Source organism: Drosophila grimshawi, unplaced genomic scaffold (genome assembly GCF_018153295.1).
Source record: "Drosophila grimshawi isolate 15287-2541.00 unplaced genomic scaffold, ASM1815329v1 contig_311, whole genome shotgun sequence".
Lineage (NCBI taxonomy): Eukaryota > Metazoa > Arthropoda > Insecta > Diptera > Drosophilidae > Drosophila > Drosophila grimshawi.
The window spans coordinates 9788830-9812046 of NW_025063098.1; the positions used below are offsets into that span (position 1 = coordinate 9788830).

Sequence of the window (23217 nt, forward strand, 5' to 3'; positions counted from 1 at the left end):
AAATAAATAATAGTCTAATGTTTAGTTCATTTAAATGCATAACACGAAAGAATTGCAATGAATTCAGCATGCCGAAGACGGCATACGCTTGCACAAGAGTGTCCACTTGCTGACATTTTAACAAAATATTTTCCACCACAATTTAGCACACTATGTAAGCAGCCCAATAATTCAATGCTTAAAAATTTAAATAAAAGTAGCATCTACTACAGAAGCATATATGTCAAGATGCAAAGCTTGCATCAAAAATTTAAAAAAGAAAGTCAAAAATTAAAACATCTAAAAAAATATATTAATTAACATGGACTTTTTCCTAGCAATAAATCAAAAGGTAGGTGGACAAATAGGATTGTACATTCTTGAATCTGTGCAGTGTATCTTTTAAGATATTTACGTTAAAAAGAAAAATTAATAATTGAAATACCTAAGAAAAAAAAATAAACACCAAGAACTCGTTTTCCCCAGATTTGTCCAGGTTATACCACAAAATAAGCAGCCCAAACAGACTATAATTATCAAAAAATTTGCAGGGTATCTTTTAAAATATTTATGCTGTGTTGTATTGTATTGTTTATTGTTCAGCATGCATTAAAAAGAAGGTTATACAATAACAGGCTGAAAGAGATTTCAGCTTGATTACAGCTATAATTATTGTGGTGGCAGACATCACCATTTCAGTACGTTGCACAATTCATATCAAAATAACAATGCCCTCGACAAGTAAATATTTATCATATATTTTTTGTTGATTCATTACAATCTGCAACATTTATTTGCTCCACTTTTCTGGTAGTAATTACATGCATCACATTTTATTGGCAAACTGTGGCGGGCAGCGTGATTTGTTGTCGCAGCAAATAGCAAACTGTGGCCCGGAAATTGCGCAGCGACTGGTCCTGCAGCTGCTGATTGAATACCTGTTGCCGTTGTTGTTGTTGTCGTTGTTGTTGCCGGTCAGTGCGTAGTCCATAATGAAAACCAGTTGGTTGTTAAAGAAGCGGTATTAGCACTTAGCGTTGCGATTACTTACGTGATTGTAGACAATGGTGGGCACAAAGCTGGGACTATAACGTTTCGTGATGAGCTCTGCATCGAGTTGCAGCTTGGTGCCCGCCGGAGTCTTCATGCAGTACTCCACCTCCGTTAAAATACCCGCTTCGTTGGCGCACTAAAATTTCGAATATCGCAGTTTTGCTCAGTTTGCGCTTAAGTGGTTAAGTAAATTGTGTGCTTTCAATACGCACCTTGTCCGCATTTGCATGATTTGGTGCAAACATTTGGCATACAACGAATTTCACCTGTGCTGCCTGATTTTGGGTGCTGCTACAGACGCAGCTCTGCAAGCGATTTCCCTCGCACTCCGCTGGTCCATGCTGGCAGTGAAAAATGGCTCCATTTTGCTGAGACTACATGCAGAGAGAGAGAGAGAGAGAGAGAGGGAAAGAGAGGGAAAGTGATGGCCAAATTGTGTGTTTCTTAAACTGCGAAGAATAATATTCCTCAATTTTAAAATATCGCCCTAAAATAAAAATCGAACTGAAAGTTATTTCTTATTTTTAGAAATAATTTCTAAATTTAAGAAAGAAATTTCTACGCATTAGAAAGGCTTGTCCCAAATAAACAATACCAATAATCTGTTGTTTATTTTCACTTTTTAGAAGATGCATTTCTAAAAATTTGGAATGCAAACCGTGATTCTTAGAAAAAATAATTTTTAAATTCAGAAGCAAGTAATGAAATTTATTTTCTGTCGCCTGTCTTAGAGTAGCTCAGATCTCGTACGATTTTTTATGAAAATACACCCTGATAATTGGACATATCTGTTCTACATTTTAGAAAATTGTTCCCGGAAATTAAGAGTAGAAAAACCCGGATTTTTTCGAAGTATACTTTCTCAATAATAAGGTGAGTCAGCCATGGCGCCAAGAGAGTGACGAAATGAAATTCAGGTCTATTTTTGTTTTCTGAGTGTACACTTTCACTAACTACCAATTACCAATGATTTGCCAAATGGCACCAGCTCAATATTGATGTAGGGCTCCAGCTCGGCGTGAACAGGGCCCAATTGATGCATAAACTTTCGGCTATCGGGGCAGAGCGACTCATAGAGCAGCGTTATGTGCAGCTAAGGGTAAAGATAAAGATCAAGTCAATATTAGAATGCCAAATGATAACAATTTTACAAGTATCTGAAACCTTTTCAGCCTGACGCTTTTCACGGTCACTTTTCTCAGCCAGGCTAAAGCTGAGCACGGTCAAAACGCAAAGGGCCGTAATAAATTTAAACATAATTATTTAATAATATTTATTTTTCAGCTACATATATTTAATATTTTCCATATATGTTTATTATATTTTGCACTACACACAAGGTGTTTATTGCGTTAAGTTTAATCGATTTAAAGCGACCTTCAATGCACTTTAAGAATCGAAACAGTCGTTGCCTTCACTGAATGCCAAGCCCAAGCTTATGCGACCGTTCAATTCGATTTTAGTTCAGCAACTGTTCGTTTTGTCACATATGTTGGGCTTAGTTTCGAGCTGTGGCAGTTTCAGTTTAGTGCAAGTGGGGCTCACTCAAACACTCAGTCAATGAGGTGCGGCCATTCTCTCTTTTAAGCCGGTTTTTTATCACTTTTGTTTTTTTTTTTTTCGCTTCTTTTTTTGGGCTGCTGCTTGGGTTTCTTGAGTTCCCAATAAAATTGTACACACACACTCATAATAGTGTGTGTTAACTGTAAACACGCTGTGGACACGGCACCTGGTTTTCAATATTGTTGTTCTCTTCTCACGCTTTTTTAAGCCCTCCCTGTTCACAATGCTCATTTCCGCAAAAAAAAGAACCTTACAATGATCTAGTACCTTTTAGAGGAAATACCCGCTTAAGGCAACAGCAGGAAAGGTGTTATTGATAAAACACTTAATAAATAAAATGGTATATGCAATTGAAAAGAAAAAGAAAGAAGGTCAACTTAAAAAGTACAGATTAGGAATGTAAAATGGTTAAAGAACTTGTGGAAAGATGAATGTGATAATTCTATTTAAATGTGATTCATTCAAACAGTATACCATACATTGAAAATAACTTTTAATCGTTATCTGCTTATTTTTTCGTATTTTATTTTGTACGCAAATATATGAATTTGAATGGGATTTTCTAAAGATTTCAGCGTTAAATATATTTTTTTAACCAGTCAGCATTGGAAGTTATAAAGCATTATATTTAGAATATAAAATATAGTTGTGTACGAAATAAAATACTTCAAAATAAGCAGATAATGATAAATTAATTTATATTTATTAAAATGTTGTATATAATATGTTTATTTCAATAGAAATGTTTTTACCTGCATGCAATGTAAAAAACAACTATTGCCTTTTTAAAATGTGTTTTCCTTTGTTTATGTTCATTATAAATACCTATTTAATGATAACATATATTATGGATTGAATAAAACTATAGTACGCAGCTTTTGAAGACATGGCAAATTAATAAATTATTTTGACGAATCAAGTGATAAATCTGGAATTAGCAGAGGAGGCAGCCAAGGGATTAGGAATTATTCTGCCCGAAACCGAGAAGGCAAGTTGGCAACTGAGAAGCGGAAAAAATCAAGGAAACTATGCCATTGGATTATTGTACAGTACTTCGAATATAGAAGTAGTAGTTCGAATGCGATTGATTCCGCACATGAATTAATTAAAACGCTCACATCGCAAACAGCTTTTGTACACGTTGCAATTAGTAAGTGTTTTCCAACACGCAATAGTTAGTTCGATAGTTAGCGATAGTTGCTGATAATTGTTGTAACGAAATCGACGAACCGCCACAGTGTATCGATGGCTTCTCGTCCGATGGCCGATAAATACTATTAACATTTTATTCCGATTGGAGCCAGCCTTTTTATTAACAAAACAAATCCAAAATCGCAATAAAATGAAGAAAAAGGTAAATAATTGCCAAGTGCAGCGCGAATAACTTGCAAGCTGATATGCAAATTTTTTTCTACGCTCCGCAGGTACTGCTGATGGGCAAAAGCGGCTCGGGCAAGACGAGTATGCGTTCCATTATTTTTGCCAACTATATTGCCAGAGATACGACACGCCTGGGCGCAACAAGTAATCAGCTTTTTCATTATCATTGTCGCTGTGAGACTGCTAATCAGTTTTCCCGTTTTAGTTGATGTGGAGCATTCGCATGTGCGTTTCCTTGGCAATCTGGTGCTCAATCTGTGGGACTGTGGCGGCCAGGAGAGTTTCATGAATCAATATTTTACGCAGCAGCGCGACAACATATTTCGCAATGTCGAGGTGCTCATATATGTGTTCGATGTGGAGAGCCAGGAAATGGAGCGCGACGTCCACTACTATCAAAGTTGTCTCGAGGCCCTGCTGCAGAACTCACCGGAAGCGAAGATCTTCTGTCTGGTGCACAAAATGGATTTGCTGGCCGAGGAGCAGCGCGAGAATATCTTCAAGGAGCGCGCAGGTGATCTCATCCGCCTGTCCATGCCCGGCAGTGTGACCTGCTTTCGCACAAGCATCTGGGATGAAACGCTGTACAAGTGAGTAATCTTTTTAATAGGGTTCTAGCCTTGAATTAACCTTTGTACTCCCACGCACAGAGCCTGGTCCTCGATTGTGACCATGCTGATTCCGAATGTGGCCGCGTTGGAGAACTCGCTGACGCACTTCGCCAATGTGATCGATGCGGATGAGGTGCTGCTTTTTGAGAAGGCCACGTTTTTGGTCATTTCGCATTGTCGGAGCAAAAAGAATCGCGACTCGCATCGCTTCGAAAAGGTCTCGAACATCATCAAACAATTCAAGCTGAGCTGCTCCAAGCTGGGCGCCAAATTCCAATCGATGGAGGTGCGCAACAATGCCTTTGCCGCCTTCATCGACACATTCACCAGCAACACATACGTGCTGGTTGTCATGTCAGATCCCACGCTGCCATCGGAAGCAACGCTGGTCAACATACGGAATGCGCGCAAGTTTTTTGAAGAGCTGGAGAATCCGAATAACATTGCCATGAACCATCACAATCACAAGTACCACTGATGGACACTCCAAACTGCTCCAACGTTAAGTTTCAAGTTTTTCATCGTTTCTGTTACTGATTGTTTTCCGTTACGAGAAGCACACACGTTGTCGCACATCGAAGCGGCCCGCGTGCCGCATATTTCTTATTATTATTATTGCTTCCCCTATTATATATATATATAGCCCAGCATCATCACCGCCGTATTTCGAACGAGAGCGAGAATGAGCGTTGATTTTTCCTACATTTGTAAGAGTAATGCTTTAAAGTTTAAACCACTAGACCTTAAGTTTATATACAAGAAACACATACAATATGTTATAAAAAAAGAACAAACATTTATAAATACAAAATGCTAAACAATAAGACATATTCAAATATATATACGTATATATATTTATATATATATATATATAAATGCCACTTCTCAGACGACGACTATCACAGACACATAAAATCCAAGGCACGCAAAGTAAGCATTACTCTGTCTAGGAGTAGAACCGCCTCACCTCCGCGGACAGCTGCTCAACGCTGGACTCGTCTACGGCAATGAAGCGCTTCGCTCCGCGACTAAAGTAGTAGATGTCACCCGTGTAGATGTCGAACCACAGGGCGTGGATGTGCAGATTGTGCGATTCGAGGCGTGACTTGAGGAAGCCATATGATGCAACATTGGACATTTGTTGCAGCGTGTTGATCTGCGACAGCTTATCCTCAATGGCAAACTTGTCGTCCTGATCGATGTAGGCGACAAAGCGACGCAGCGGCGTCTCCGATGAGAACACAAGCGCATCCTTCATGCCCGCATCCCGCCACTCCTGGAACCGATCCAAACTGGTGTTGGCATGTGTACAAAGCCAGGAGCGCAGCGGCGACAGTCGGCGATTTAGCTGAAATCAGAGCCGAAATGAATTGGTTGATTTTCGTCGCGTTTTAAGCCAACTCACCTTGGATGCAAATTCGGGATCACGCAACTGATATAGAAGATTCATTGCCTTGCAATCGCTGTGACCACAAACAATAATATGCCTGATGTCATTCACGACACAGCCCAACTCCAATGCGGCCGGCTCGCAGCTGAAGTATTCGTCATGAAAGTGGTGGGCATGTGGTATCAGATTTCCCGCATTTCGCACTAATCGTGGCAACCAGAACATGTGTTTAAATCTCACATATATTTAATATGTTGATATTGTGTATTTTTACTCACCAACAAACATATCGCCGACGTGGGTGTCCGTATATCTTGTTGGTATCATGCGACTGTCCATGCAGGTAAAAAATACGGCCTTCGGCTGATAAGGGGAAATTGTTCTAATATTAGATTAGATAGATACTTGCTCAACATAAGAAGAGTACACGGTTATATTTAGTTTTAAAGTTTGTGGTCAAAGTTATGGCACACTTGGAAGACAGCCAAAGTGCCAAAGTGAATGGCAAATGATGAACTGAGTCAAAAATCAATCCAAATAGGTTCATGGTCGTACAAAAACATTGTCAGCATAGTCATTGTGTAGTCATTGTGTGTATAAAGTTCATTAGCAAAGAGTAATTTAATTTTCTACACAAATATACATATATGTACACTCAAAAGAAAAAAGAATCATTAAATGAACACCGTCTCATAAATTAAAAAGTTTTTGTTTCTAGAAATATTTTCTGAAAATAAGAACCAAGAAGACTCCCAAAATCTACAATCACAAAACTATGGTGTTCTTTATATCCTTCAGAAATATATTTCTAAATAGTATAAAAGCAAGCCCTTGTTTTTAGAAAAAAATTCCATTCTAAAATTCAGAAACAAGTAATGAAATTTAATATTATAATAACTCTTCAATGTACACAAATAGAAAAATATTTGCTCCACATTTTAAAAAAATCAACACTGAAATTAAGAAACACAAACCGTGTCTTTTAGAAAGCTCCAACCTTCGATTTTAGAAATCGACTTCTAGAATAATAAGGTTTGGAAGCATTGATGCCAAAAGTAAGGCAAATTTCTAAAATCACTATTGACTACTTTATGCTAATAAGTGCAGTAGGCCTGTGTTTAAAAATTCCATCCAAAATTTGTAATTAGCAATAGCTTGCTGAATATTAAAAGCTTAACTTAACCTGGTGAGGTGTATAAGAATCACTAAAACGAAAATTTAACATCAATTTTGCACTTAGGTAAACTCGACCGGTTAGCCTTTGTTGTTTGTTTACCAAATTCAGATAACAACAAAATCAAGCATGAGTGCAAGAGAGCAAACTCTAAAAGAGCCTTAACCTCTCTTCAGGGGGGCATTTCTGAAATGCCTTTCAAATGAAATATTTCGAGAGAGAGAGTGAGTGAAGCTGACTAAGCTGCGAGCTGTGGCTCTCGAATTGTCTGGGTCGCAGTCTGGTTCGAAAAGTCATTATAAAGTGTGATTATGACCGCGACTGACAAAAACAGCAACAACTCATAATCGAAAGACAAGCACGCCAACAAAAATATATATATGTATATCGAAACTGTGTATGCCACTGTTAAAATAATACTGGCATACAAAATTAATAAATGCACGTGATTTACTGTGATTTGACCTTCCCCAATTGCAACTGGTACTCACCTCGGGATTGTCTCGCACTTTCTGAAATTCTTTGACCATTTGCTCTCGCGTTGTGTTGCGATAGCGCATAACTCCTCTCAATATACGTTCCATGCCTCGTGGCCTATGCTAATTTGTACGTCCGGCAGATAAGCAGTAGGATTTTTGACACTTGGAATTAATTCGGTTTCCGTTGTTAAAATTTTGCGATCCGATTGGAAGCTAACAATTGCGCAGCTCCAACCAAAACTGTCGGCGAACCATTTGAAAATGAATTGTTGCTTCCAAAACACGCGACGATGGCAGCGAGTGAGAGAGTGACAGACCGACAGAAACAGAGAGAGAGAGAGAGCGAAATATATATATATAGAGAGAGAGAGAGCGCCAGCTGTTGTTGACTGTCGAGTTTTACTCTCCGTGCTGACTCAACTAAACAGTGCAAGAGCTGTTCGAGCGCGCAATTATTTCGATACTTTGGGACCAAAAGTTAATTTTTTTTTTTATTAATATTGAGGTGTACTTAATCTAAGTGATTTTCAGAAAGCTTATTCATTTTTGTGTTATTATTTAAACATTGTAGTATATGCAATTTTGTATGTATATAATTGCATTTAATTTGAGGATTTTTATTTTTTGGGTTATTATTTATACATTTTAGAAAATTATTAGAAATAATATAGCAGGCAAGATTTAGCATAAAATTTATTTCAAGTGATTTTAATAATATATTTTTATTTTATTTCATATTTCTTTTATTTCGAATATTTGAATCAGTAGCTATATACATATTACATGGACTTTGGCTGTTCCTCACTATCGAGCACATATTCCACAGTACAGCTCCATTCGCTTAGATAGCAGAGAGAGAGAAAGAGAGAGAGAGAGAGCGGCCATTGCACGTTTTTAAATCGTGAAATTGAGGGGCTCGCATGTGGACGATGACGATGACGTCGCTGTCGATAAACGGCGTCTACAACAACTAGAACAAACACACCTTAACTAGGCTAATGGCAAGCGACCTCGTGCCCGCCTCCCGCCCTCTCTTTCTCTATTTCCGTTTGCAATATGCTGTAATATTTGGTTTGTAACTTTGTAGTTAGCAGCAAACTATAAGTGAATCAATTGCGTAATTGAATTGAGGAGCAGCAACTGGTAGCTTCCAGGCAGACTACACCCAGGCAGACTACACGCCCTTTCCCCATCCCCAATTCCCCATCCCCCACCCAACGCACTTATCAAGTGAATTGGAATAGACTAGAGCAAGCAGCTTGAACGATGATTGTCGTTGTGTTTGTATTATGGCTTCCTTGTGTTTTTTGTTGTTGTTTTTCGTGTAATTATCATTAATGGAATATTCGATGGCTTGTTTTGTATATTCAGTATTCTATAAATTAGACAGGCAGTCAAATAAATACTCGAATCATTGTCACCCAAGCACATGAAAAAAACTGTCGTAATAAATATGGTTAAGTGACAAAAAACATAAATATTCTAATCGAGAGTGATCGAATAGGAAATACTTTGTAGATAGACTGTAATCAACAATTATTAAATTATTATATATATATATATATATTCTCGAAGAGGAAATACCTTGTACCTAGACTCTATAAAAAAATATATATATATATATACTTGTCTAATGTAGTTGCTCGCAGACTTTAAAATTATAATTAAAATTAAAATAATACATTAATAATTGTAATAATTTGTAATGAATTATAAGCCTAGAATATATTATATATTTTAATATTTATTAAATAAAGGTATATTTTTTTCTGTCTGTAGTTAATTGAAGCGAAATTTATGAAATAAATGAATTCATGTCATTATTTTGCTACATAAATCTGCCTCTATCATTTAGTATATATGCATAACTGTATATGACTTGAAGCGACCTTCTATTGCCTACTTTAGGGCGATGCGAAAGCTCTAGCAAAGCTTTAGGCTGATTATAATTAACCAAACGAAGTTTCGGGTAATAATTCGCGCTTGTTGTGATCAATGATCATTATGAGGTCGGTTCCAGGAAATGCTCGTCGCATCATTCATTAACCATTTAAGAATTTTCTCAGGCCTTTTTGGCTTGTAAATGTGGGTTGCACACCTGTAAGAGAGAAAGAAAGACTCGCACTCAAACATACAAAACGATACAGTGCAAATATTATGAAATCCACCGTAATATAATGAAAGCCAAAAACAAGTACCAAATTTGTTGCTTTTGCCTGTGGGCACAGCAGTGGATGAGGATGGGAGGAGGAGGAGGAGCTGGCGAAGAACACCAACATCAAGCATTTCACCAGATTGGAGGCGAGTCGAGTCAAGTCGAGCCATGTCGAGTCGAGGCCCAAGCAGATTCACTCTTGATGATTATAAAGTTTTCTTGTTATTTCTTCTTTTTTTTGGGGCACTCGACGACTCCGTCTGTTTTGCTTTCCTTTCATTATCGAGCGGCAAAATATTGGTTAAGCAAGCAAAAACAATGAAAACGAAAGAAGGAAAGAAAGAAACAAAGAAAGAAGTTAAAAAGTAAGTTTGTACGCTGGAGGAAGGAGGGAGGGGGGTATAAAAAAACCGCAGCGTGACCAACAAATGATGATGACGATGGTGCCAGCATCTGCATCTTGCGAGAAAATCACGATTATGATGATGACGATCAGGCGGGCAGAACGCTAACGTTCAACTTAAAGCTCATTACGATTGCTATCAAGTGGAATCATCGTCAGGCGATGCAGAAGAAGAAGGGGAAACAGCGGGCATAAGTGGAAGAAAACAAGGCAGAGAAGCGTGGGTACGAAACACACTAATGAAACAGAATCGCCTGCATGACAATGATTACCCTACGTACAAACAACTGAAACTGAAACGAACAAGAACCGCAGCATTTGTCCATCGCACTCGCACTCGCACAGCAGGAACACGAATGGGAATGGAACGGGAATTGAATAAGCCCCCTCCCTTGTTTCTTCTCTGTGGTTCTTGGTTGGTTGCTGTCAGCTTTAAAGAATTTGGGCCAAAGCAGCGGACATAAACAAAACTTGGATGATGATGGTTACTTAACAGTGTTGAACAATAAATGAGGCAGATACATATATATGCACACATATGCACACACAAGTACGCACACACAAAACACACACATATTTCTGCTAGTGTATGTGATACGATCCGAGAAAAGAGACGAAGAATAATACTTACTTAAAACATAGGCTACAGTTGCGCCGGGATTTACCGATTGATTCGTCAAGTGCACTAATGTCTGTATAATAAATAACTTACGATTTAGAATGGGTATTAAAGACTGACTGTATATATACACAACTCCTAGAATGATTTATATGTATGATTGATGTATGCCATATGTTGGTATTATTATGATTACTAATAATGGATTCGCACTAGAAGAAATATATAGAAAGTGGTATTTTGCTTCAAAGTCTAAAGGCCCCTTCAAAGGTCTCTTGTGGAATCCTGTCTGATCTGCCCAGATCACCAATGACTCCCTCCTCCTCCTGATGAAGCTGGACGTGTAAAAAGAAAGTGCTTTGAAGTCTAGTACACTGTTCGGTGGGGGAAATATATATTGGAAAATCAGCACAAAAAAATAAGTGGTCCTTGTTTATATATATTTAAATAAACGCACTAAAAAAATGAGAACATGAGAACTGTTTTCGTTTTTTTAATAAACCGTGAATTATTTTAAATTATATGATATGTATGATTATGTATTTAAGACAGAAAACAAAGCACTTTTAATTGCGATTTTGTTGAGGGAAACATAAAAAAATTTCAAAAGTTTTATACATTTATAACTTCAGAAGACATAGATAAATATACTCAAGTGAACAGGGAACTTAAAAACTAATAATTTGAGTTTTTAATCAATTCATCCTTATTCACTTATTACGCAAGAATACAGAAATAAAATAAACATAAATTATATGCGCAACTGAGCTTAAAAATTAAACGTTTTGAATTTTGAATCTATTCATTCTTTTTCATTTCTTACATCAGAATACAGAAATCAACTGAAGTTATCTTCTTTATACTGCTAAATATATTTATATGTATATGTCTATAATGAACAGTTTTTTGAGTTTCGACTTCAAGAAGAATGTGCATGTAATATGTAAAAATATATGTAATCAATTCTTTTAGCATGCGTGCTCAGCTCAGATTCCCAGCTAACTGACCTACTAACGAAATTGATGAAATGATGTCATTGTATTTTTTTGGCCAACTTTTTGGGGTTTCCTAACCATAATTTATATGGGTGTTACCTCTACGCTGTTGCATGCCCTTTCACCAAAGTCTTACGATCTACGCTCTTTCTCTCTCTCTCTATCTCTCTCTCTCTCTGTCTCTCTGTCTTTCACTCTCTCTGTCTGTCTCTTGTTCTTGCTGTCTCCCACTCAGCTTGTGAGTCTGCCTCTCGCTCGCACAGACACAATTTGCAAATGAGTTGCTTGATTCTTTTGGTTGACTGTTCGTTGAGTTAATTAGTGAGTATCTTTCCTCGGCACGCACGCAACAACAACGAACGCGTTTTGGCGCTGTTCTCCGTGTGTGTTGGTGTGTGTGTGTGTATTTGTATTCGTAATGGCGGCATTGCTGTTCTTATTAGCGTTGTGTATGGCTCTCTGCAGTCAGCTTTTAAGCTGCCTCTGCTCGAAAAGTGGGTCAGCAGTGTCGTTAAAGCTCTTCGTGTATGTCTCTATGTGTGTGTATGTGTGTGTGTGCAAATTAAATATTCACAGCGTTGGCAAAGCAAATAAAATCTCATTCTCAGCTTTGTTGTAATTGTTGTTATTGCTGTTGTTGTTGTTGCATTTCGTTCTGTGCGTGTGTGTGTGTGTATGTGTGTGTGAATATTGGTCGTGGTTTTTATTTGCTTGTGCGTCTTTTGGCTTTGGGCCGCTTAGCTCGGAATCACAATCAGAATCAACGATCGCGCTGCGCATGAAAGTGAATCAGAATGCTAACTGTAGTTGTTGTTATTCATGTTGTTATTGCTATTGTTGTTGTTGCTGCTGCTCTTTGCAAAGCAAATGAGATCAAAAGTGGGCTTAAGTCGCATCTCTTTAACCTGAATATGTCAGTATTGTTGTTGTTGTTATTGTTATTGGCCAAAACGCGCTTTATTCGCCGCCCTAATGCGTTGTGTGTTTTTGAATGTCCAAAATCGAAAAGGGAATTTATAATGGGATACCTAATCGAACAAAGTCTTAGAATAAGCGTTGTTATCGTTGTTGTTAAATTAGCACAAATTTCTAAACATTTAAATGTTATTTATTAACTTGATAAGTGAAACATAAGCTCTGAGAAAAATCAAACAAACAAAACAAAATTATATATGTATATTGATATATGCAAATGTCTTGATGCCCCCGACCGTTATTCTCACACACAAATATTTATACAACTTGATCGAAAATCTTACTTTTTTTTATTGAGTAGCAAATGTTTTATGATCTATTCAAGATTTAAAATCGTGTAATAATTAATTAGTATTGTGAGGAGCGTAGCCAGCTATGGGCAGAAGGGATCAGTTTTAGTTTAAGCTCTTAGCTTAGCTTTCAATTCAGTAGATCGAATTTAAATGAAGTAAATTTGTAACATTTGTTTATAATTTGTCCGTAAATCGAACGAAATAAAATAAACGAAATATCTCCCACTCTTATAATTCCAAAATTATATTTATAATACTAAAAGCATTTTAAATAAATAATGCTTATATATATATAATCTTGTGCTAATATTTCGATAACAATTCCATATAAATATTGTGGCGAAAATAAAATCAAGAATTTGTATATGTATAAAACGTATTAAAAGAAAAGAGTGACATAAATCTCAAGACAATAAAATAAAAGAAGTGTGCATATAGATGCAGGCAGGGGAAATGCAGTTCCCACACCTTAATATAGACGCTAAGTGGCTTAAAATAAAAGTACTGCTCTCCTCCTCAATTTGCTTCCCATTATTAATAACCAATTTGAGGGTCTTAATTTGAGTTTAAAATTCTACATGTTTGATTTTCCGTTTCAGATGAAAAATTCATCAATCAATTCACATTTTTTCTTTTTTAAATTTATTTAAATCTATTTCCAAATTATTGCGAATTCTTGTCCGTCATAATTTTATAAATGTTTGTATAACATTTCTTCGCTTAGTGCGGACTTGTGAAAAAGTTGTGAAGCGCGTCAGTTCGGCCAAGATTTTGTTTTTATATGTTCTGTGGGCGTTGCTTACTGTGAGTTATGTGAGCTGTATATGTGTATGTGGAGATGTGGATGTTGATGTGAGTATGCTGGAGCAGGCGGTATTTCAGCTCGATCGATCTGTCAATGAGCCGGGAGCTATAAAGAGGTGTGCCCTGACCCAATTTTTAACTCTGACTCTGTTATTTACTTAGACATGAGCTCAGCGGCTACTCCGAAACCCGAGTATGCATTGAGTACATTAACGAATTGTTGTACACCCTAAAAGGGGTAGTAAAATTATTCGAGTTCTCTACACCGATGATGCAAATGTGTTGCCAGCCAGTGAGGTCATAAAGTTGTGCCAACAAAACGCCCACCAAACGTAAATTGTGTGCAGCAAAACCCTTTCGATCGCCGAAACAGGCAAATGGAAAGGTCGTTAACTGAAAAGCGCATTTGCATCATTTGGGCCAGTCGTGGCAAACGGCAGAGAGAGAGAGAGAGAGAGAGAGAGAGAAGGAAAGAGAGAAATAAAAATTGTTTCCTTGGTAGGTGGTCAATCAGCAATCAGGTAGGCATTTTCATGCCAAAGGACAGCAAACAGTGAAATGCGCGATTTTATGACAAACAAAGACCACGACTTAAGTGGAAACAGTCAGCGAGCACGCCTCACAGCCAAGACATGCTAAAAATTACATTTTATGGCCATGACAAAAGATGACAGCGTCGCCTATCTGCCTCTCTATGCCCCGTCTTGGTCGTGGTCTTGGTCTTCGTCTTGGTATTTGTCATTGCATCCGCATTCAGTTGTTGCTGCTGTTCATGTTGCACTTCTTGGCAGTCGTAAATCATTCGATAGTGTTTTGCATGTGACACAAAATTGACCCAGATTCGTGTTTTCAGTAAGAGTTGCCCGCAGCGCGGCAAATTCTCTAGACTCAAACTTACGCAAAACTAAAACCGAGCAACCCTTTACAAATGCATTTCTTGCGAGTTGTCTCTCTATGACCTTGAGTCTAGTCTTGCCTGACAGTTATACTCCATTACATAATATCAGAATGACACGCGTCGTATTTTTATTAGAATTTATTATCCTTTTCACTGACACACACACTTTGCACACATGTCTGCACAATTATTTCAGCTACAACCTTGACAATAATTGCAACATAGTTACATAAGCCAGTCACTTGATGATTCCTTGAGCGTATGGTATATTTTTAACTAGTCAATGAAGATTTCTAAAAAATCATATAATATAATTATGTTTATTCATCAAATATGGTTAAAGTGAGAGTATGTGGAATTGGAAATTGTTTCTCGTGCAGCTTTAATTAAAAACGACTTAAGCAAACACTATCAATGGGGGGAAAAGAAAAAGATAAGTAAATGTAGACAAAGAAGTTATCTGATTATCTGATCAGACTCTGCCTACTGAGAAAAATATGAGTCGCGTTGGGATTCTCGAAAGGCATATAAACCCCCCAAAGATGATGATGGTGATAATAAGGAATATCGAGTCTTGATTCAAAAATATTAATAGAATAAACATACTGAAACTAAACATATAGTATTGGCTCTAGATTTTCATATTTGTACTTGGATCCTAAAATAGGAATTTATTCTTAGATTAATATTAACCTCATATTTGTTGTCGCAAGTAAATAAATGCATTTTGCACAATTTGAGAAAGTGCTTTACAGGTAAGTAAAAAGGTTAACCAATCTACTTTACCACATATATAATAAAATTCACTGCCAGTTCCTTTCCTAAGTCTTTTGATATAATTTCCCAATGCTTAATTCTGGCGGCATTTGATTAAATTGTCTTGGTTTATATTTAATGAGTTTTTAAATCAGTTGAGTTAATTGATGTATAATTTAATAAACGAAACTCACAGAAATGATATTTAAGTCATTGCAAATACTGTTCAGTATTTTTATTATTCACAGCAAGATTTTTGTCTGGCCGGTACTCGAAATAATAAAAGCAAAAATATATGGATATTATGATAAAGGGAAGGGCTGTGAGCAGAAATTGACAAAAACTGTTACTTTCACATTGGCTAAGAGCCAAGATTAGTGGCAAGCAGCAACAAGGGCAGTCAGAACAACAAAAGAAATGTAATTGATGCTCATTTGGTAGCACAACAACGATAATCATAATGACATACAGAAATAGCAAAGCCAACAACAAATAGGGCTAATTATGCGCACACTTTCAGGCAACGTTTTTTATATATTATATTTCTTCTTCTTCTTTTTCAGTTTGTTTTTGCAATTCTGCTCGTGGCAAAAAGAAGAAAGGAAAAAAAATTGAGCAGTCAGACAATGCAAAAGAATCACGTCGTTATAGTATATTTTTTGACTGGCTGCTGCTGAACATTGTAATGGGATTTTCTGTTGTTATTGCCACAGCACCGAGAGGGCGCACTTAAATGAAAGTTGCTTAAGCTCGTTGGACTTGCTTTTTGAAGCATCCAACAGCAGCCCATGCCACTTATATGCGACAGTGACGAAAGTATTTCGGTTGGCAACGCGAACTTAACAGGAACCATGTCCATTCTACCTAGAAATGTGACGCTTTACGAATGTTAACTTTATCTAACATTCAGTAAATGATTTTAAACCTAACCAAATCAATTTGAGCTAAATACAAAATTTCTCATTGACTTGTTCGTTTCTTGGATTATATTCAATATCTTTGCAATATAATTATAAAGGAGAAATCTTCGGTTTCATAAATAGATTTCATATGACTTTATAATGGAATATGTTGGATTTTTTTTATTGTACACACACCGGTTACACCAAACTGCAACGTTCTCTCTTCCTATAAAATAGTGTTTAATATGAATGATTAAGATGATTAAGAAAGTAAGTAATTCAACTGATCATAAAAAACTTTGAAATACATATTGAAAAATTTTTTTAGCGCCTTAAAAAAGATCGTTATTAAATGTTTACACAGGAATTATATGAAATTAGTAAAATGTTCGATTTGCAAGATATCAAAGACATTACGCACAAAACTCAGCTGTTTTTGGGAATCTTGGAAGTTCATATAAATGACATCTTAAAATATATATATTTACTTAGTTAAATTTAGGAAAATGTCTGATTTACCAGATATTATAGACATACAAATGATAGCTATTCGGATCACTTTTTTTTCGGTGGCCCGTGACTCGTTTGGCTCGTTGCAAATGCGGATGTTAAGTACGGAGTCTGAAAGCTACTTAGTAGTAAGTAGTGTAGCCCTTGGGGCTCCCTAAGTCATGCTTGTTACACTTTTGGTTCTGTTCCAAAAAGTATTTTGGGCGGGCGTGCAGACTTTATGATTGGTAATTAAAATTCGGCTCTGTCTTTACGCTCGGCTCGCTTGGCTTAGATTCAAAAAAACTCGTCTGTATATATATATATATATATATATATATATATATATGTGTGTGTGTGTGTTCGTGTGTATTTTTGTCTAATTTGTGGCATAGACTGAAACACCCCAAAAACATGACACATGGCAAACATGACACCAAATGCTGCACTACATTTGTTGCTGTTGGTGTTGCTGTTGCTCCTGTACCCGGATTCAAGCAGAAGTAAATACAAACCGGAGTCGCCTTTAGAGTTGGAGTTGCTAAACTTGTTGCACATGTTGCATGGCGACTTTAATAAACATTTGCAGTCGCTGCCAAAGCAGTTCCTAGTTTTTTAATCAAAACACTTAACAACTTGTACAATTCTCCGGCCGCAGTTGACACACATCTGTCAGGTGAGCCAAGTGGGTCAGGCGACGGCAGCAGCAGCAGCAGCGGCGGGGGTTGGGGTACTGGTCAGTGGTGGCACAACTGATAGAGATGGAGATGCAGTCGCAGTCGCGATCTTGTTAATCGTTTTTGATTGTCGCGTTGATGTGCGCGCCACCAGCTAAATACAAATGATGGTGATGATAATGGTGATTGTCGTTTAGCAGCTGTTTTCTGCCCGCCTCAGTCTCAGTCTCCGTCTCCGTCTCCGTCTCAGTAATTGTTTCTGTTGTTGAACAATTATTCTAGTTGATGACTAGACTGGGACGCATTTAGCACGCTGCGGCTATTCGTTGCACTTAATTGTTTTGTAGAGTGTTGACAATTTTTTTAATTTAAATTATCGGGCAATCGATTGAAGAAAATGCACATCAAAAGCTATTTGCCATAAAGTTGGTAGAAAAGAGCTAAGCTAAGTTTAAGGGACTAGATTAATAAATAAATAAATCGAGCTTGTATACCTAATAAATTATTGTTTAATTCCAAAGTTAAGTTTTTATTTAAATATTTCACATATAGCTGCGAATAAAATAATAGCATAATAGTGTTAAAATGTGTCCATATTACATTTGTAAGTTTAAGAAAGCTATGAATATGTATTCAGAAGTGGAACACTCAATAAAAAAAGTAAGATAAAATAGAAAATTAACAAAAACAAAAAGTATAACCACTTTTCATATTTTACTTATAATGAAAATTATAAACAAATAAAAGCTTCGTTACTTACAGCTTACAGGTCAAAGGTCATTGAATCAAATTGCACTGCAGAGCCACTACCTCACCACTCCTTCAGAATGCCCCTCGCTACAAGCAGACTCTTGGTGCAACCAGAATTCGAAGTTCAAGGAAACAGGAAGTTCAAATCTCTTACTATCTGCAACAATTCTCAAATGATCTGGCCATGCAGGTCGAAAAACACTTTGAGCTCTGACTTTTGCAGAAATTTACCTCGATGAAGAATAAGAGAAATCAATCCACAATTTCGACTGCCACTCCCCAGCTTCCCGTAGAGAAGGATACAATTTTTGAGGTCTACCTTCTGAGATATATTAAAGTTCCGTCTAATGTTCAATCATCGGAATGGCACTCTAGGAGATATGGCAAAAGGGAATCCAAGACCGTGCGAAAACACAAATAACCAAATCATGGTTTAAACGGGTTGGTGGGCAAATGTTCTTCACCACTTGCTGACCACCTCCGTACCTTAACCTAAACCAGTTAGTCCATTATGTGGTAAATTAGCCATTATTTCTTATTTATTTAATGTTGATTAATGTTAATCGACATAAGAAAAATAAAAAACAAAGTACAAAATTAATTAAGTTACAAATAAAATGTAATTTTAAAATTTATGGATTGGGGAAAACCTAAAAAAACCAATTACAAAATATATTCTAGGTTTTTTTTTTTGGTTTTCATATGATCTATTTGATCTGTATATACGATAATATTTCACTTGCCAAAAAATTTAGCTACATATTAACAATTCGCTTATAGCAAATGACAATGTCGTTTTATGGCAATTGTATGTAATAAAATTTGTATTTTTTGCTTGCCCTAAAAACAAAACATGTTCTCATCGTATCTCAGCTCGTCTTATTGCGACAATTAGCATCTGCCTTTTGTTTATCGCATAAAATCCAGAGATTAAATTCATGTCAAGCCTGAGGCTAAGGATAAGCACGAACGCCGGACGTGTTTTCAGAAGAGAGTCATGCGCATTTTTATTATATTCAATAAAGATTTAACGAGTCTTGTTAACAGAGCGGCAGAATGCATAAATAATTATAGAATTAGGCAACAATTTCAGCGAGTCGTTAAGCGGCAACAGAAACTGCCAAACGAAACATGGCCATTAAATTGAATTTGTGGGCAGTGCAAAGAAATGGCCAGAAATTTTTGGGATGGTTCAAATATAATAAAGGGCTGAAGGAAGAGAGGGGGTTTAGGGGTGAGGGCTGTGATAGCCGCAAACAGTTATGAAAAGTACTCAAGCAAATGTATACAGATTATTTTCTTTATATTATTTATTGCTGGTCTCTGAGATTTATATTTCAATTGAATGTACGGTAAATCACGTGTTAACGAACGACAGAAGGGAGAGGGAAAACTGTATAAGCTGCTGTCCAGAATAATATATAATGACAGTTGAGGGGGGAGCCAAGCGCATAATTGGCATCTTGATATATTTGTTTTGTCTTCGCAACTGAAGCGTTAACGAAAGCAAATGTATGACAAAGAAAGAGCCAAAGCAAAACCACCAAGAACCTTTTAATATGTATGTATGTGTATATTTACACCGGTTATTAGCAGATATACAAAAGCAGAGAATTGTAACTGTCACTTTCAAAATGGAGCATAGCGGACAACTCAAACAAACAGAGTGAAATAAATGTCTTGCCATTTGCATTTGTAAGGCAGACCAATTAATATCATTTAAAATTTTATTATACTGGATGCATAATGGCTGAAATGAGCTGGCGCATAGAAAGCATTTCTTTAACAGCGTATACATTGGCCATTGGCATTGAATGGGATTCGCCAGTGCCACCAGCTCAACAATCATAAATAACTGCACACAATGACGGAAGAGGGGCGACGAAAAGAAGAGACGAGAAGAGAGTAGAAGAAGAGACAGTGTGAGTATGAAAAACAAAAAAAATTTTAAAAGTCGGTCATGAAATCGCAAGTGACCCACTTGGAGGCAACACCATAACGACGTCAACGACGACGAAGACGAAGACGAAGACGACAACAACAGCAGCAACTAAACGAAAGACTCAAGCAACGAACGCGTCGACGATGCAGACAAATATGACAAGCTAAAGATAGAGCCACTGTCACGGCAACAAATACAACTACAACAGACAACAGACAACAGCATAGAGCCAACAGCCAACAGCCAACTACCCAACTAGCTAGATAGATAGACAACAACGCAAAATAAGGAGGACACCATAATTGGCAAAACTAACACACACACACACACACACACACACACACATACACAAATACATATGCATATATATAGAGAGAGTGACAGAGAAAGAGAGAACAACAAACAAGGAGAGGTAAAGTGGCGGCGATAGCGATTGGCATGAATGGATACCAGATACCATAGGCCTCGGCCCGACTAACTAGTTGCTGTCTATGCCATATACCCATTAAAAAAGCTTATACAGGGCAACTTGAATATGTGCAAGTGAACGTAACACACAGAGAAGGAGGCAACTACAATTGAATAAGTATAAGAGACTATACACCACTTGTGAACTATAAACATCATATTAACCTTATTTTCAAAATCTTTAAATCAAATATAGATTTACTGACATTAATTTGGGATCAGTTGTACATCGCACTAGTTAGATTATATGCATAACACACACACACACAAGAATTTATCCTTTTTCAATATCGTCACGAGTTCCAATAGAAAACACTTTTAGTTGCGATTTTGACGTATTTCAATGTAGGTATCTGCTAGTTGTTCGCTCTCGACTAGAGCACTCTTACTTACTGTTGTTGTAGTTGTTATTTGCTGTTTGTTGCTGCTGCTGTTGCTTGGCATACTTGGCCAAGCCGGACTTGTGACTTGGAGCTTGTATGCGTCACTAAACTTGACCAAATTACACAAGGAAGTTGGAAGCCCATATGTAAGCCCCCCGCTCTGTGGTTTCTGCCTCGTATGCCATGGCAATTTGTTTCGACTGACGACAGCGACATGGGTGCTGTACCCCTTCCCATTCCCGTACCCGATCCTGATGCAAGTGTCCATTAGACATGAGCCCGTTGCATTGTGCAATGATGACATTTGTGGGTCTGTGTGTTGGCGTCTGGCTTCCTCGGCCTCTGCCTCAGCTTTTGCCACTGCCACGGCCACTGCCTGGACATCGGGTTAAGCGCCAGTCGTCACTCAAGCACTCCAAACAGATGGCTGAGGCGGACCTCAAGTTTATCTAATGGCTTAGGTTGCAGTTGTCGTGCGGGCGTCGCTCCCACTTTTTTTTCTTTGTGTTTGTGGGAAAAGTATTATAAAGAAAGATGCTGGTTGTGTTTTCAGGCGATGCTAAAGGATGTCATTGCAGAAAAATTAAAAGAAAGACAAAGCTAAGCGAAAGGAAAATACGCTTATTAAGCAAGCTCAGCTTAAAATAATTTTGTATATAACTCAAAATATTTCTTGTCAATAAAATAATACAAATAATATAGGAAGTGGTATTAGAAGACTATCTAACAGGTCAGCTCAAATGTAATTGCTTATAAGTATGTAATGATTACAATAGACTCTATCTGTAACCAACTCATCGGCAATAATATTTTCGCATGTATTTGATGGGGCCTTTCACAATAAGTCTTGTCATTTTTTTCTGTTGCATTTAATGTTATAATAATATTGTAATATATATGTTATAATAACACAGTCCAACCTAAAATTAATTCGTGCACCGAGCTTTTATTTATGGTAAGGGTTTGATTACATATACAAGTGTATACTTTTCGGAAAGGTAATTATCTTTAATAGCACATGAAATAAATACTGGTTTCATACAGACAGTGAAAAGTATTGGAAGAATGTTCGTTGAATGAATTATTAGTTCTTTGGGTTGTATTAATATGCATAAGCAAATATATCATCCATTAAATTTCATTTTCTGCGTTGACTGATATAAGTTGATATTAATAAAAGCCATACGGCAGAAAAATTATTAAATAAATGAATATATATATAATAAATATAATAAATTAGAATTTTCATTTCAATGCTCCACCTCATTTGTATATTACCTATTACATATGCTGTGATAAACAATTTTACCTTTTTAGGTCAGCAATTTTTATTGTTTATTTTAGATTTTAACAACTCTTTGTTCGTAATTCCGGATGCGTCATTTGTACACCTTTAAGCAAATAATTTTGATTGCAGAATGATTTGGCTAATGTTGAAAATTCAAACTAAAAATTATTACATTTTTTGTGTGTTTTTTCTTACACACATAAAATATATGCTTGAAGTATTATTTCGGGCAGTATAATTTTCTACTGTATAAAAGATAACCAAGTATGCTCGAGTATGTATTTATGTATGTAAGTATATATATCGGCTTATGTATGTATGTACATAATTATGTGTGTATGTAGGTGCTTGTGTGCCACTCAAAGCTCAGTTGAAGCCTGCAGCTGTAGACATTGACTCTAGACTTGGCTTACACTTACCAACAGACGCATAATAGATTTGGCCTACATTCACCAACATACGCTATTCTAATCACACACACACACACACACACTCAGGCTCAGGCTCAGGCGTATAGACATGCACTTACAATGCGAACACTTTTACTCTCTGCACACTCGTTTGGCTCCATAAACATATGCACATTCTTACATATATGTAGGTATGTACATATAAGCATAATCATGCTTACTCATGATAATCAGTCGGTGCTTGCTGCCTGCTGCCTGATGCTCATTACCATGCGAACTACCAGCAACAATAACAATTATTATACCAACTGAATTTAACTAGTTTCCACACTTGGCCTGGTCTAGTCTCAGTCTCAGTCTCAGTCTGCGTCTGCCTCTGTT

General features: G+C 36.9%; 3 protein-coding genes across 3 annotated transcripts; 1 reads left to right on the forward strand and 2 right to left on the reverse strand.

The window, feature by feature from the left end:
* Positions 1–736: 736 nt before the first annotated feature.
* Positions 737–2655, reverse strand: LOC6563346 (GILT-like protein 1). The gene is made up of 5 exons (XM_001989793.3): positions 2197–2655; positions 1997–2125; positions 1245–1406; positions 1031–1168; positions 737–917 (listed from the first exon to the last, which is right to left on the reverse strand). Exons 1-5 carry the CDS (start codon positions 2287–2289, stop codon positions 813–815), a joined length of 627 nt encoding a protein of 208 aa, XP_001989829.1. The 5' UTR covers positions 2290–2655; the 3' UTR covers positions 737–812.
* Positions 2656–3879: 1224 nt separating this feature from the next.
* Positions 3880–5410, forward strand: LOC6563345 (ras-related GTP-binding protein A). Its single transcript, XM_001989792.3, has 4 exons — positions 3880–3949; positions 4020–4119; positions 4181–4565; positions 4626–5410. Exons 1-4 carry the CDS (start codon positions 3938–3940, stop codon positions 5062–5064), a joined length of 936 nt encoding a protein of 311 aa, XP_001989828.1. The 5' UTR covers positions 3880–3937; the 3' UTR covers positions 5065–5410.
* Positions 5366–7863, reverse strand: LOC6563344 (beta carbonic anhydrase 1). Its single transcript, XM_001989791.3, has 4 exons — positions 7642–7863; positions 6255–6339; positions 5992–6179; positions 5366–5934 (listed from the first exon to the last, which is right to left on the reverse strand). The coding sequence occupies exons 1-4, from the start codon at positions 7732–7734 to the stop codon at positions 5533–5535; spliced, it is 768 nt and encodes a 255-aa protein (XP_001989827.1). The 5' UTR covers positions 7735–7863; the 3' UTR covers positions 5366–5532.
* Positions 7864–23217: the final 15354 nt, after the last annotated feature.

What these genes read in the sequence shown, in the direction of transcription:
- LOC6563346 (XM_001989793.3), bottom strand. Translation starts at nt 2,289, where the DNA reads ATGTTTAAATTTATTACGGCCCTTTGCGTTTTGACCGTGCTCAGCTTT. An exon ending in TGCCATTTGGCAAATCATTG is followed by an intron (nt 1,407 to 1,996) that starts GTAATTGGTAGT and finishes CTCTGCATGTAG; the next exon opens with TCTCAGCAAAATGGAGCCAT. An exon ending in ATCATGCAAATGCGGACAAG is followed by an intron (nt 1,169 to 1,244) that starts GTGCGTATTGAA and finishes TCGAAATTTTAG; the next exon opens with TGCGCCAACGAAGCGGGTAT.
- LOC6563345 (XM_001989792.3), top strand. An exon ending in GACACGCCTGGGCGCAACAA is followed by an intron (nt 4,120 to 4,180) that starts GTAATCAGCTTT and finishes TTCCCGTTTTAG; the next exon opens with TTGATGTGGAGCATTCGCAT. An exon ending in TGGGATGAAACGCTGTACAA is followed by an intron (nt 4,566 to 4,625) that starts GTGAGTAATCTT and finishes TCCCACGCACAG; the next exon opens with AGCCTGGTCCTCGATTGTGA.
- LOC6563344 (XM_001989791.3), bottom strand. Translation starts at nt 7,734, where the DNA reads ATGGAACGTATATTGAGAGGAGTTATGCGCTATCGCAACACAACGCGA. An exon ending in CGTCGGCGATATGTTTGTTG is followed by an intron (nt 6,180 to 6,254) that starts GTGAGTAAAAAT and finishes TGCCACGATTAG; the next exon opens with TGCGAAATGCGGGAAATCTG. An exon ending in ATCCCGAATTTGCATCCAAG is followed by an intron (nt 5,935 to 5,991) that starts GTGAGTTGGCTT and finishes CTCTGATTTCAG; the next exon opens with CTAAATCGCCGACTGTCGCC.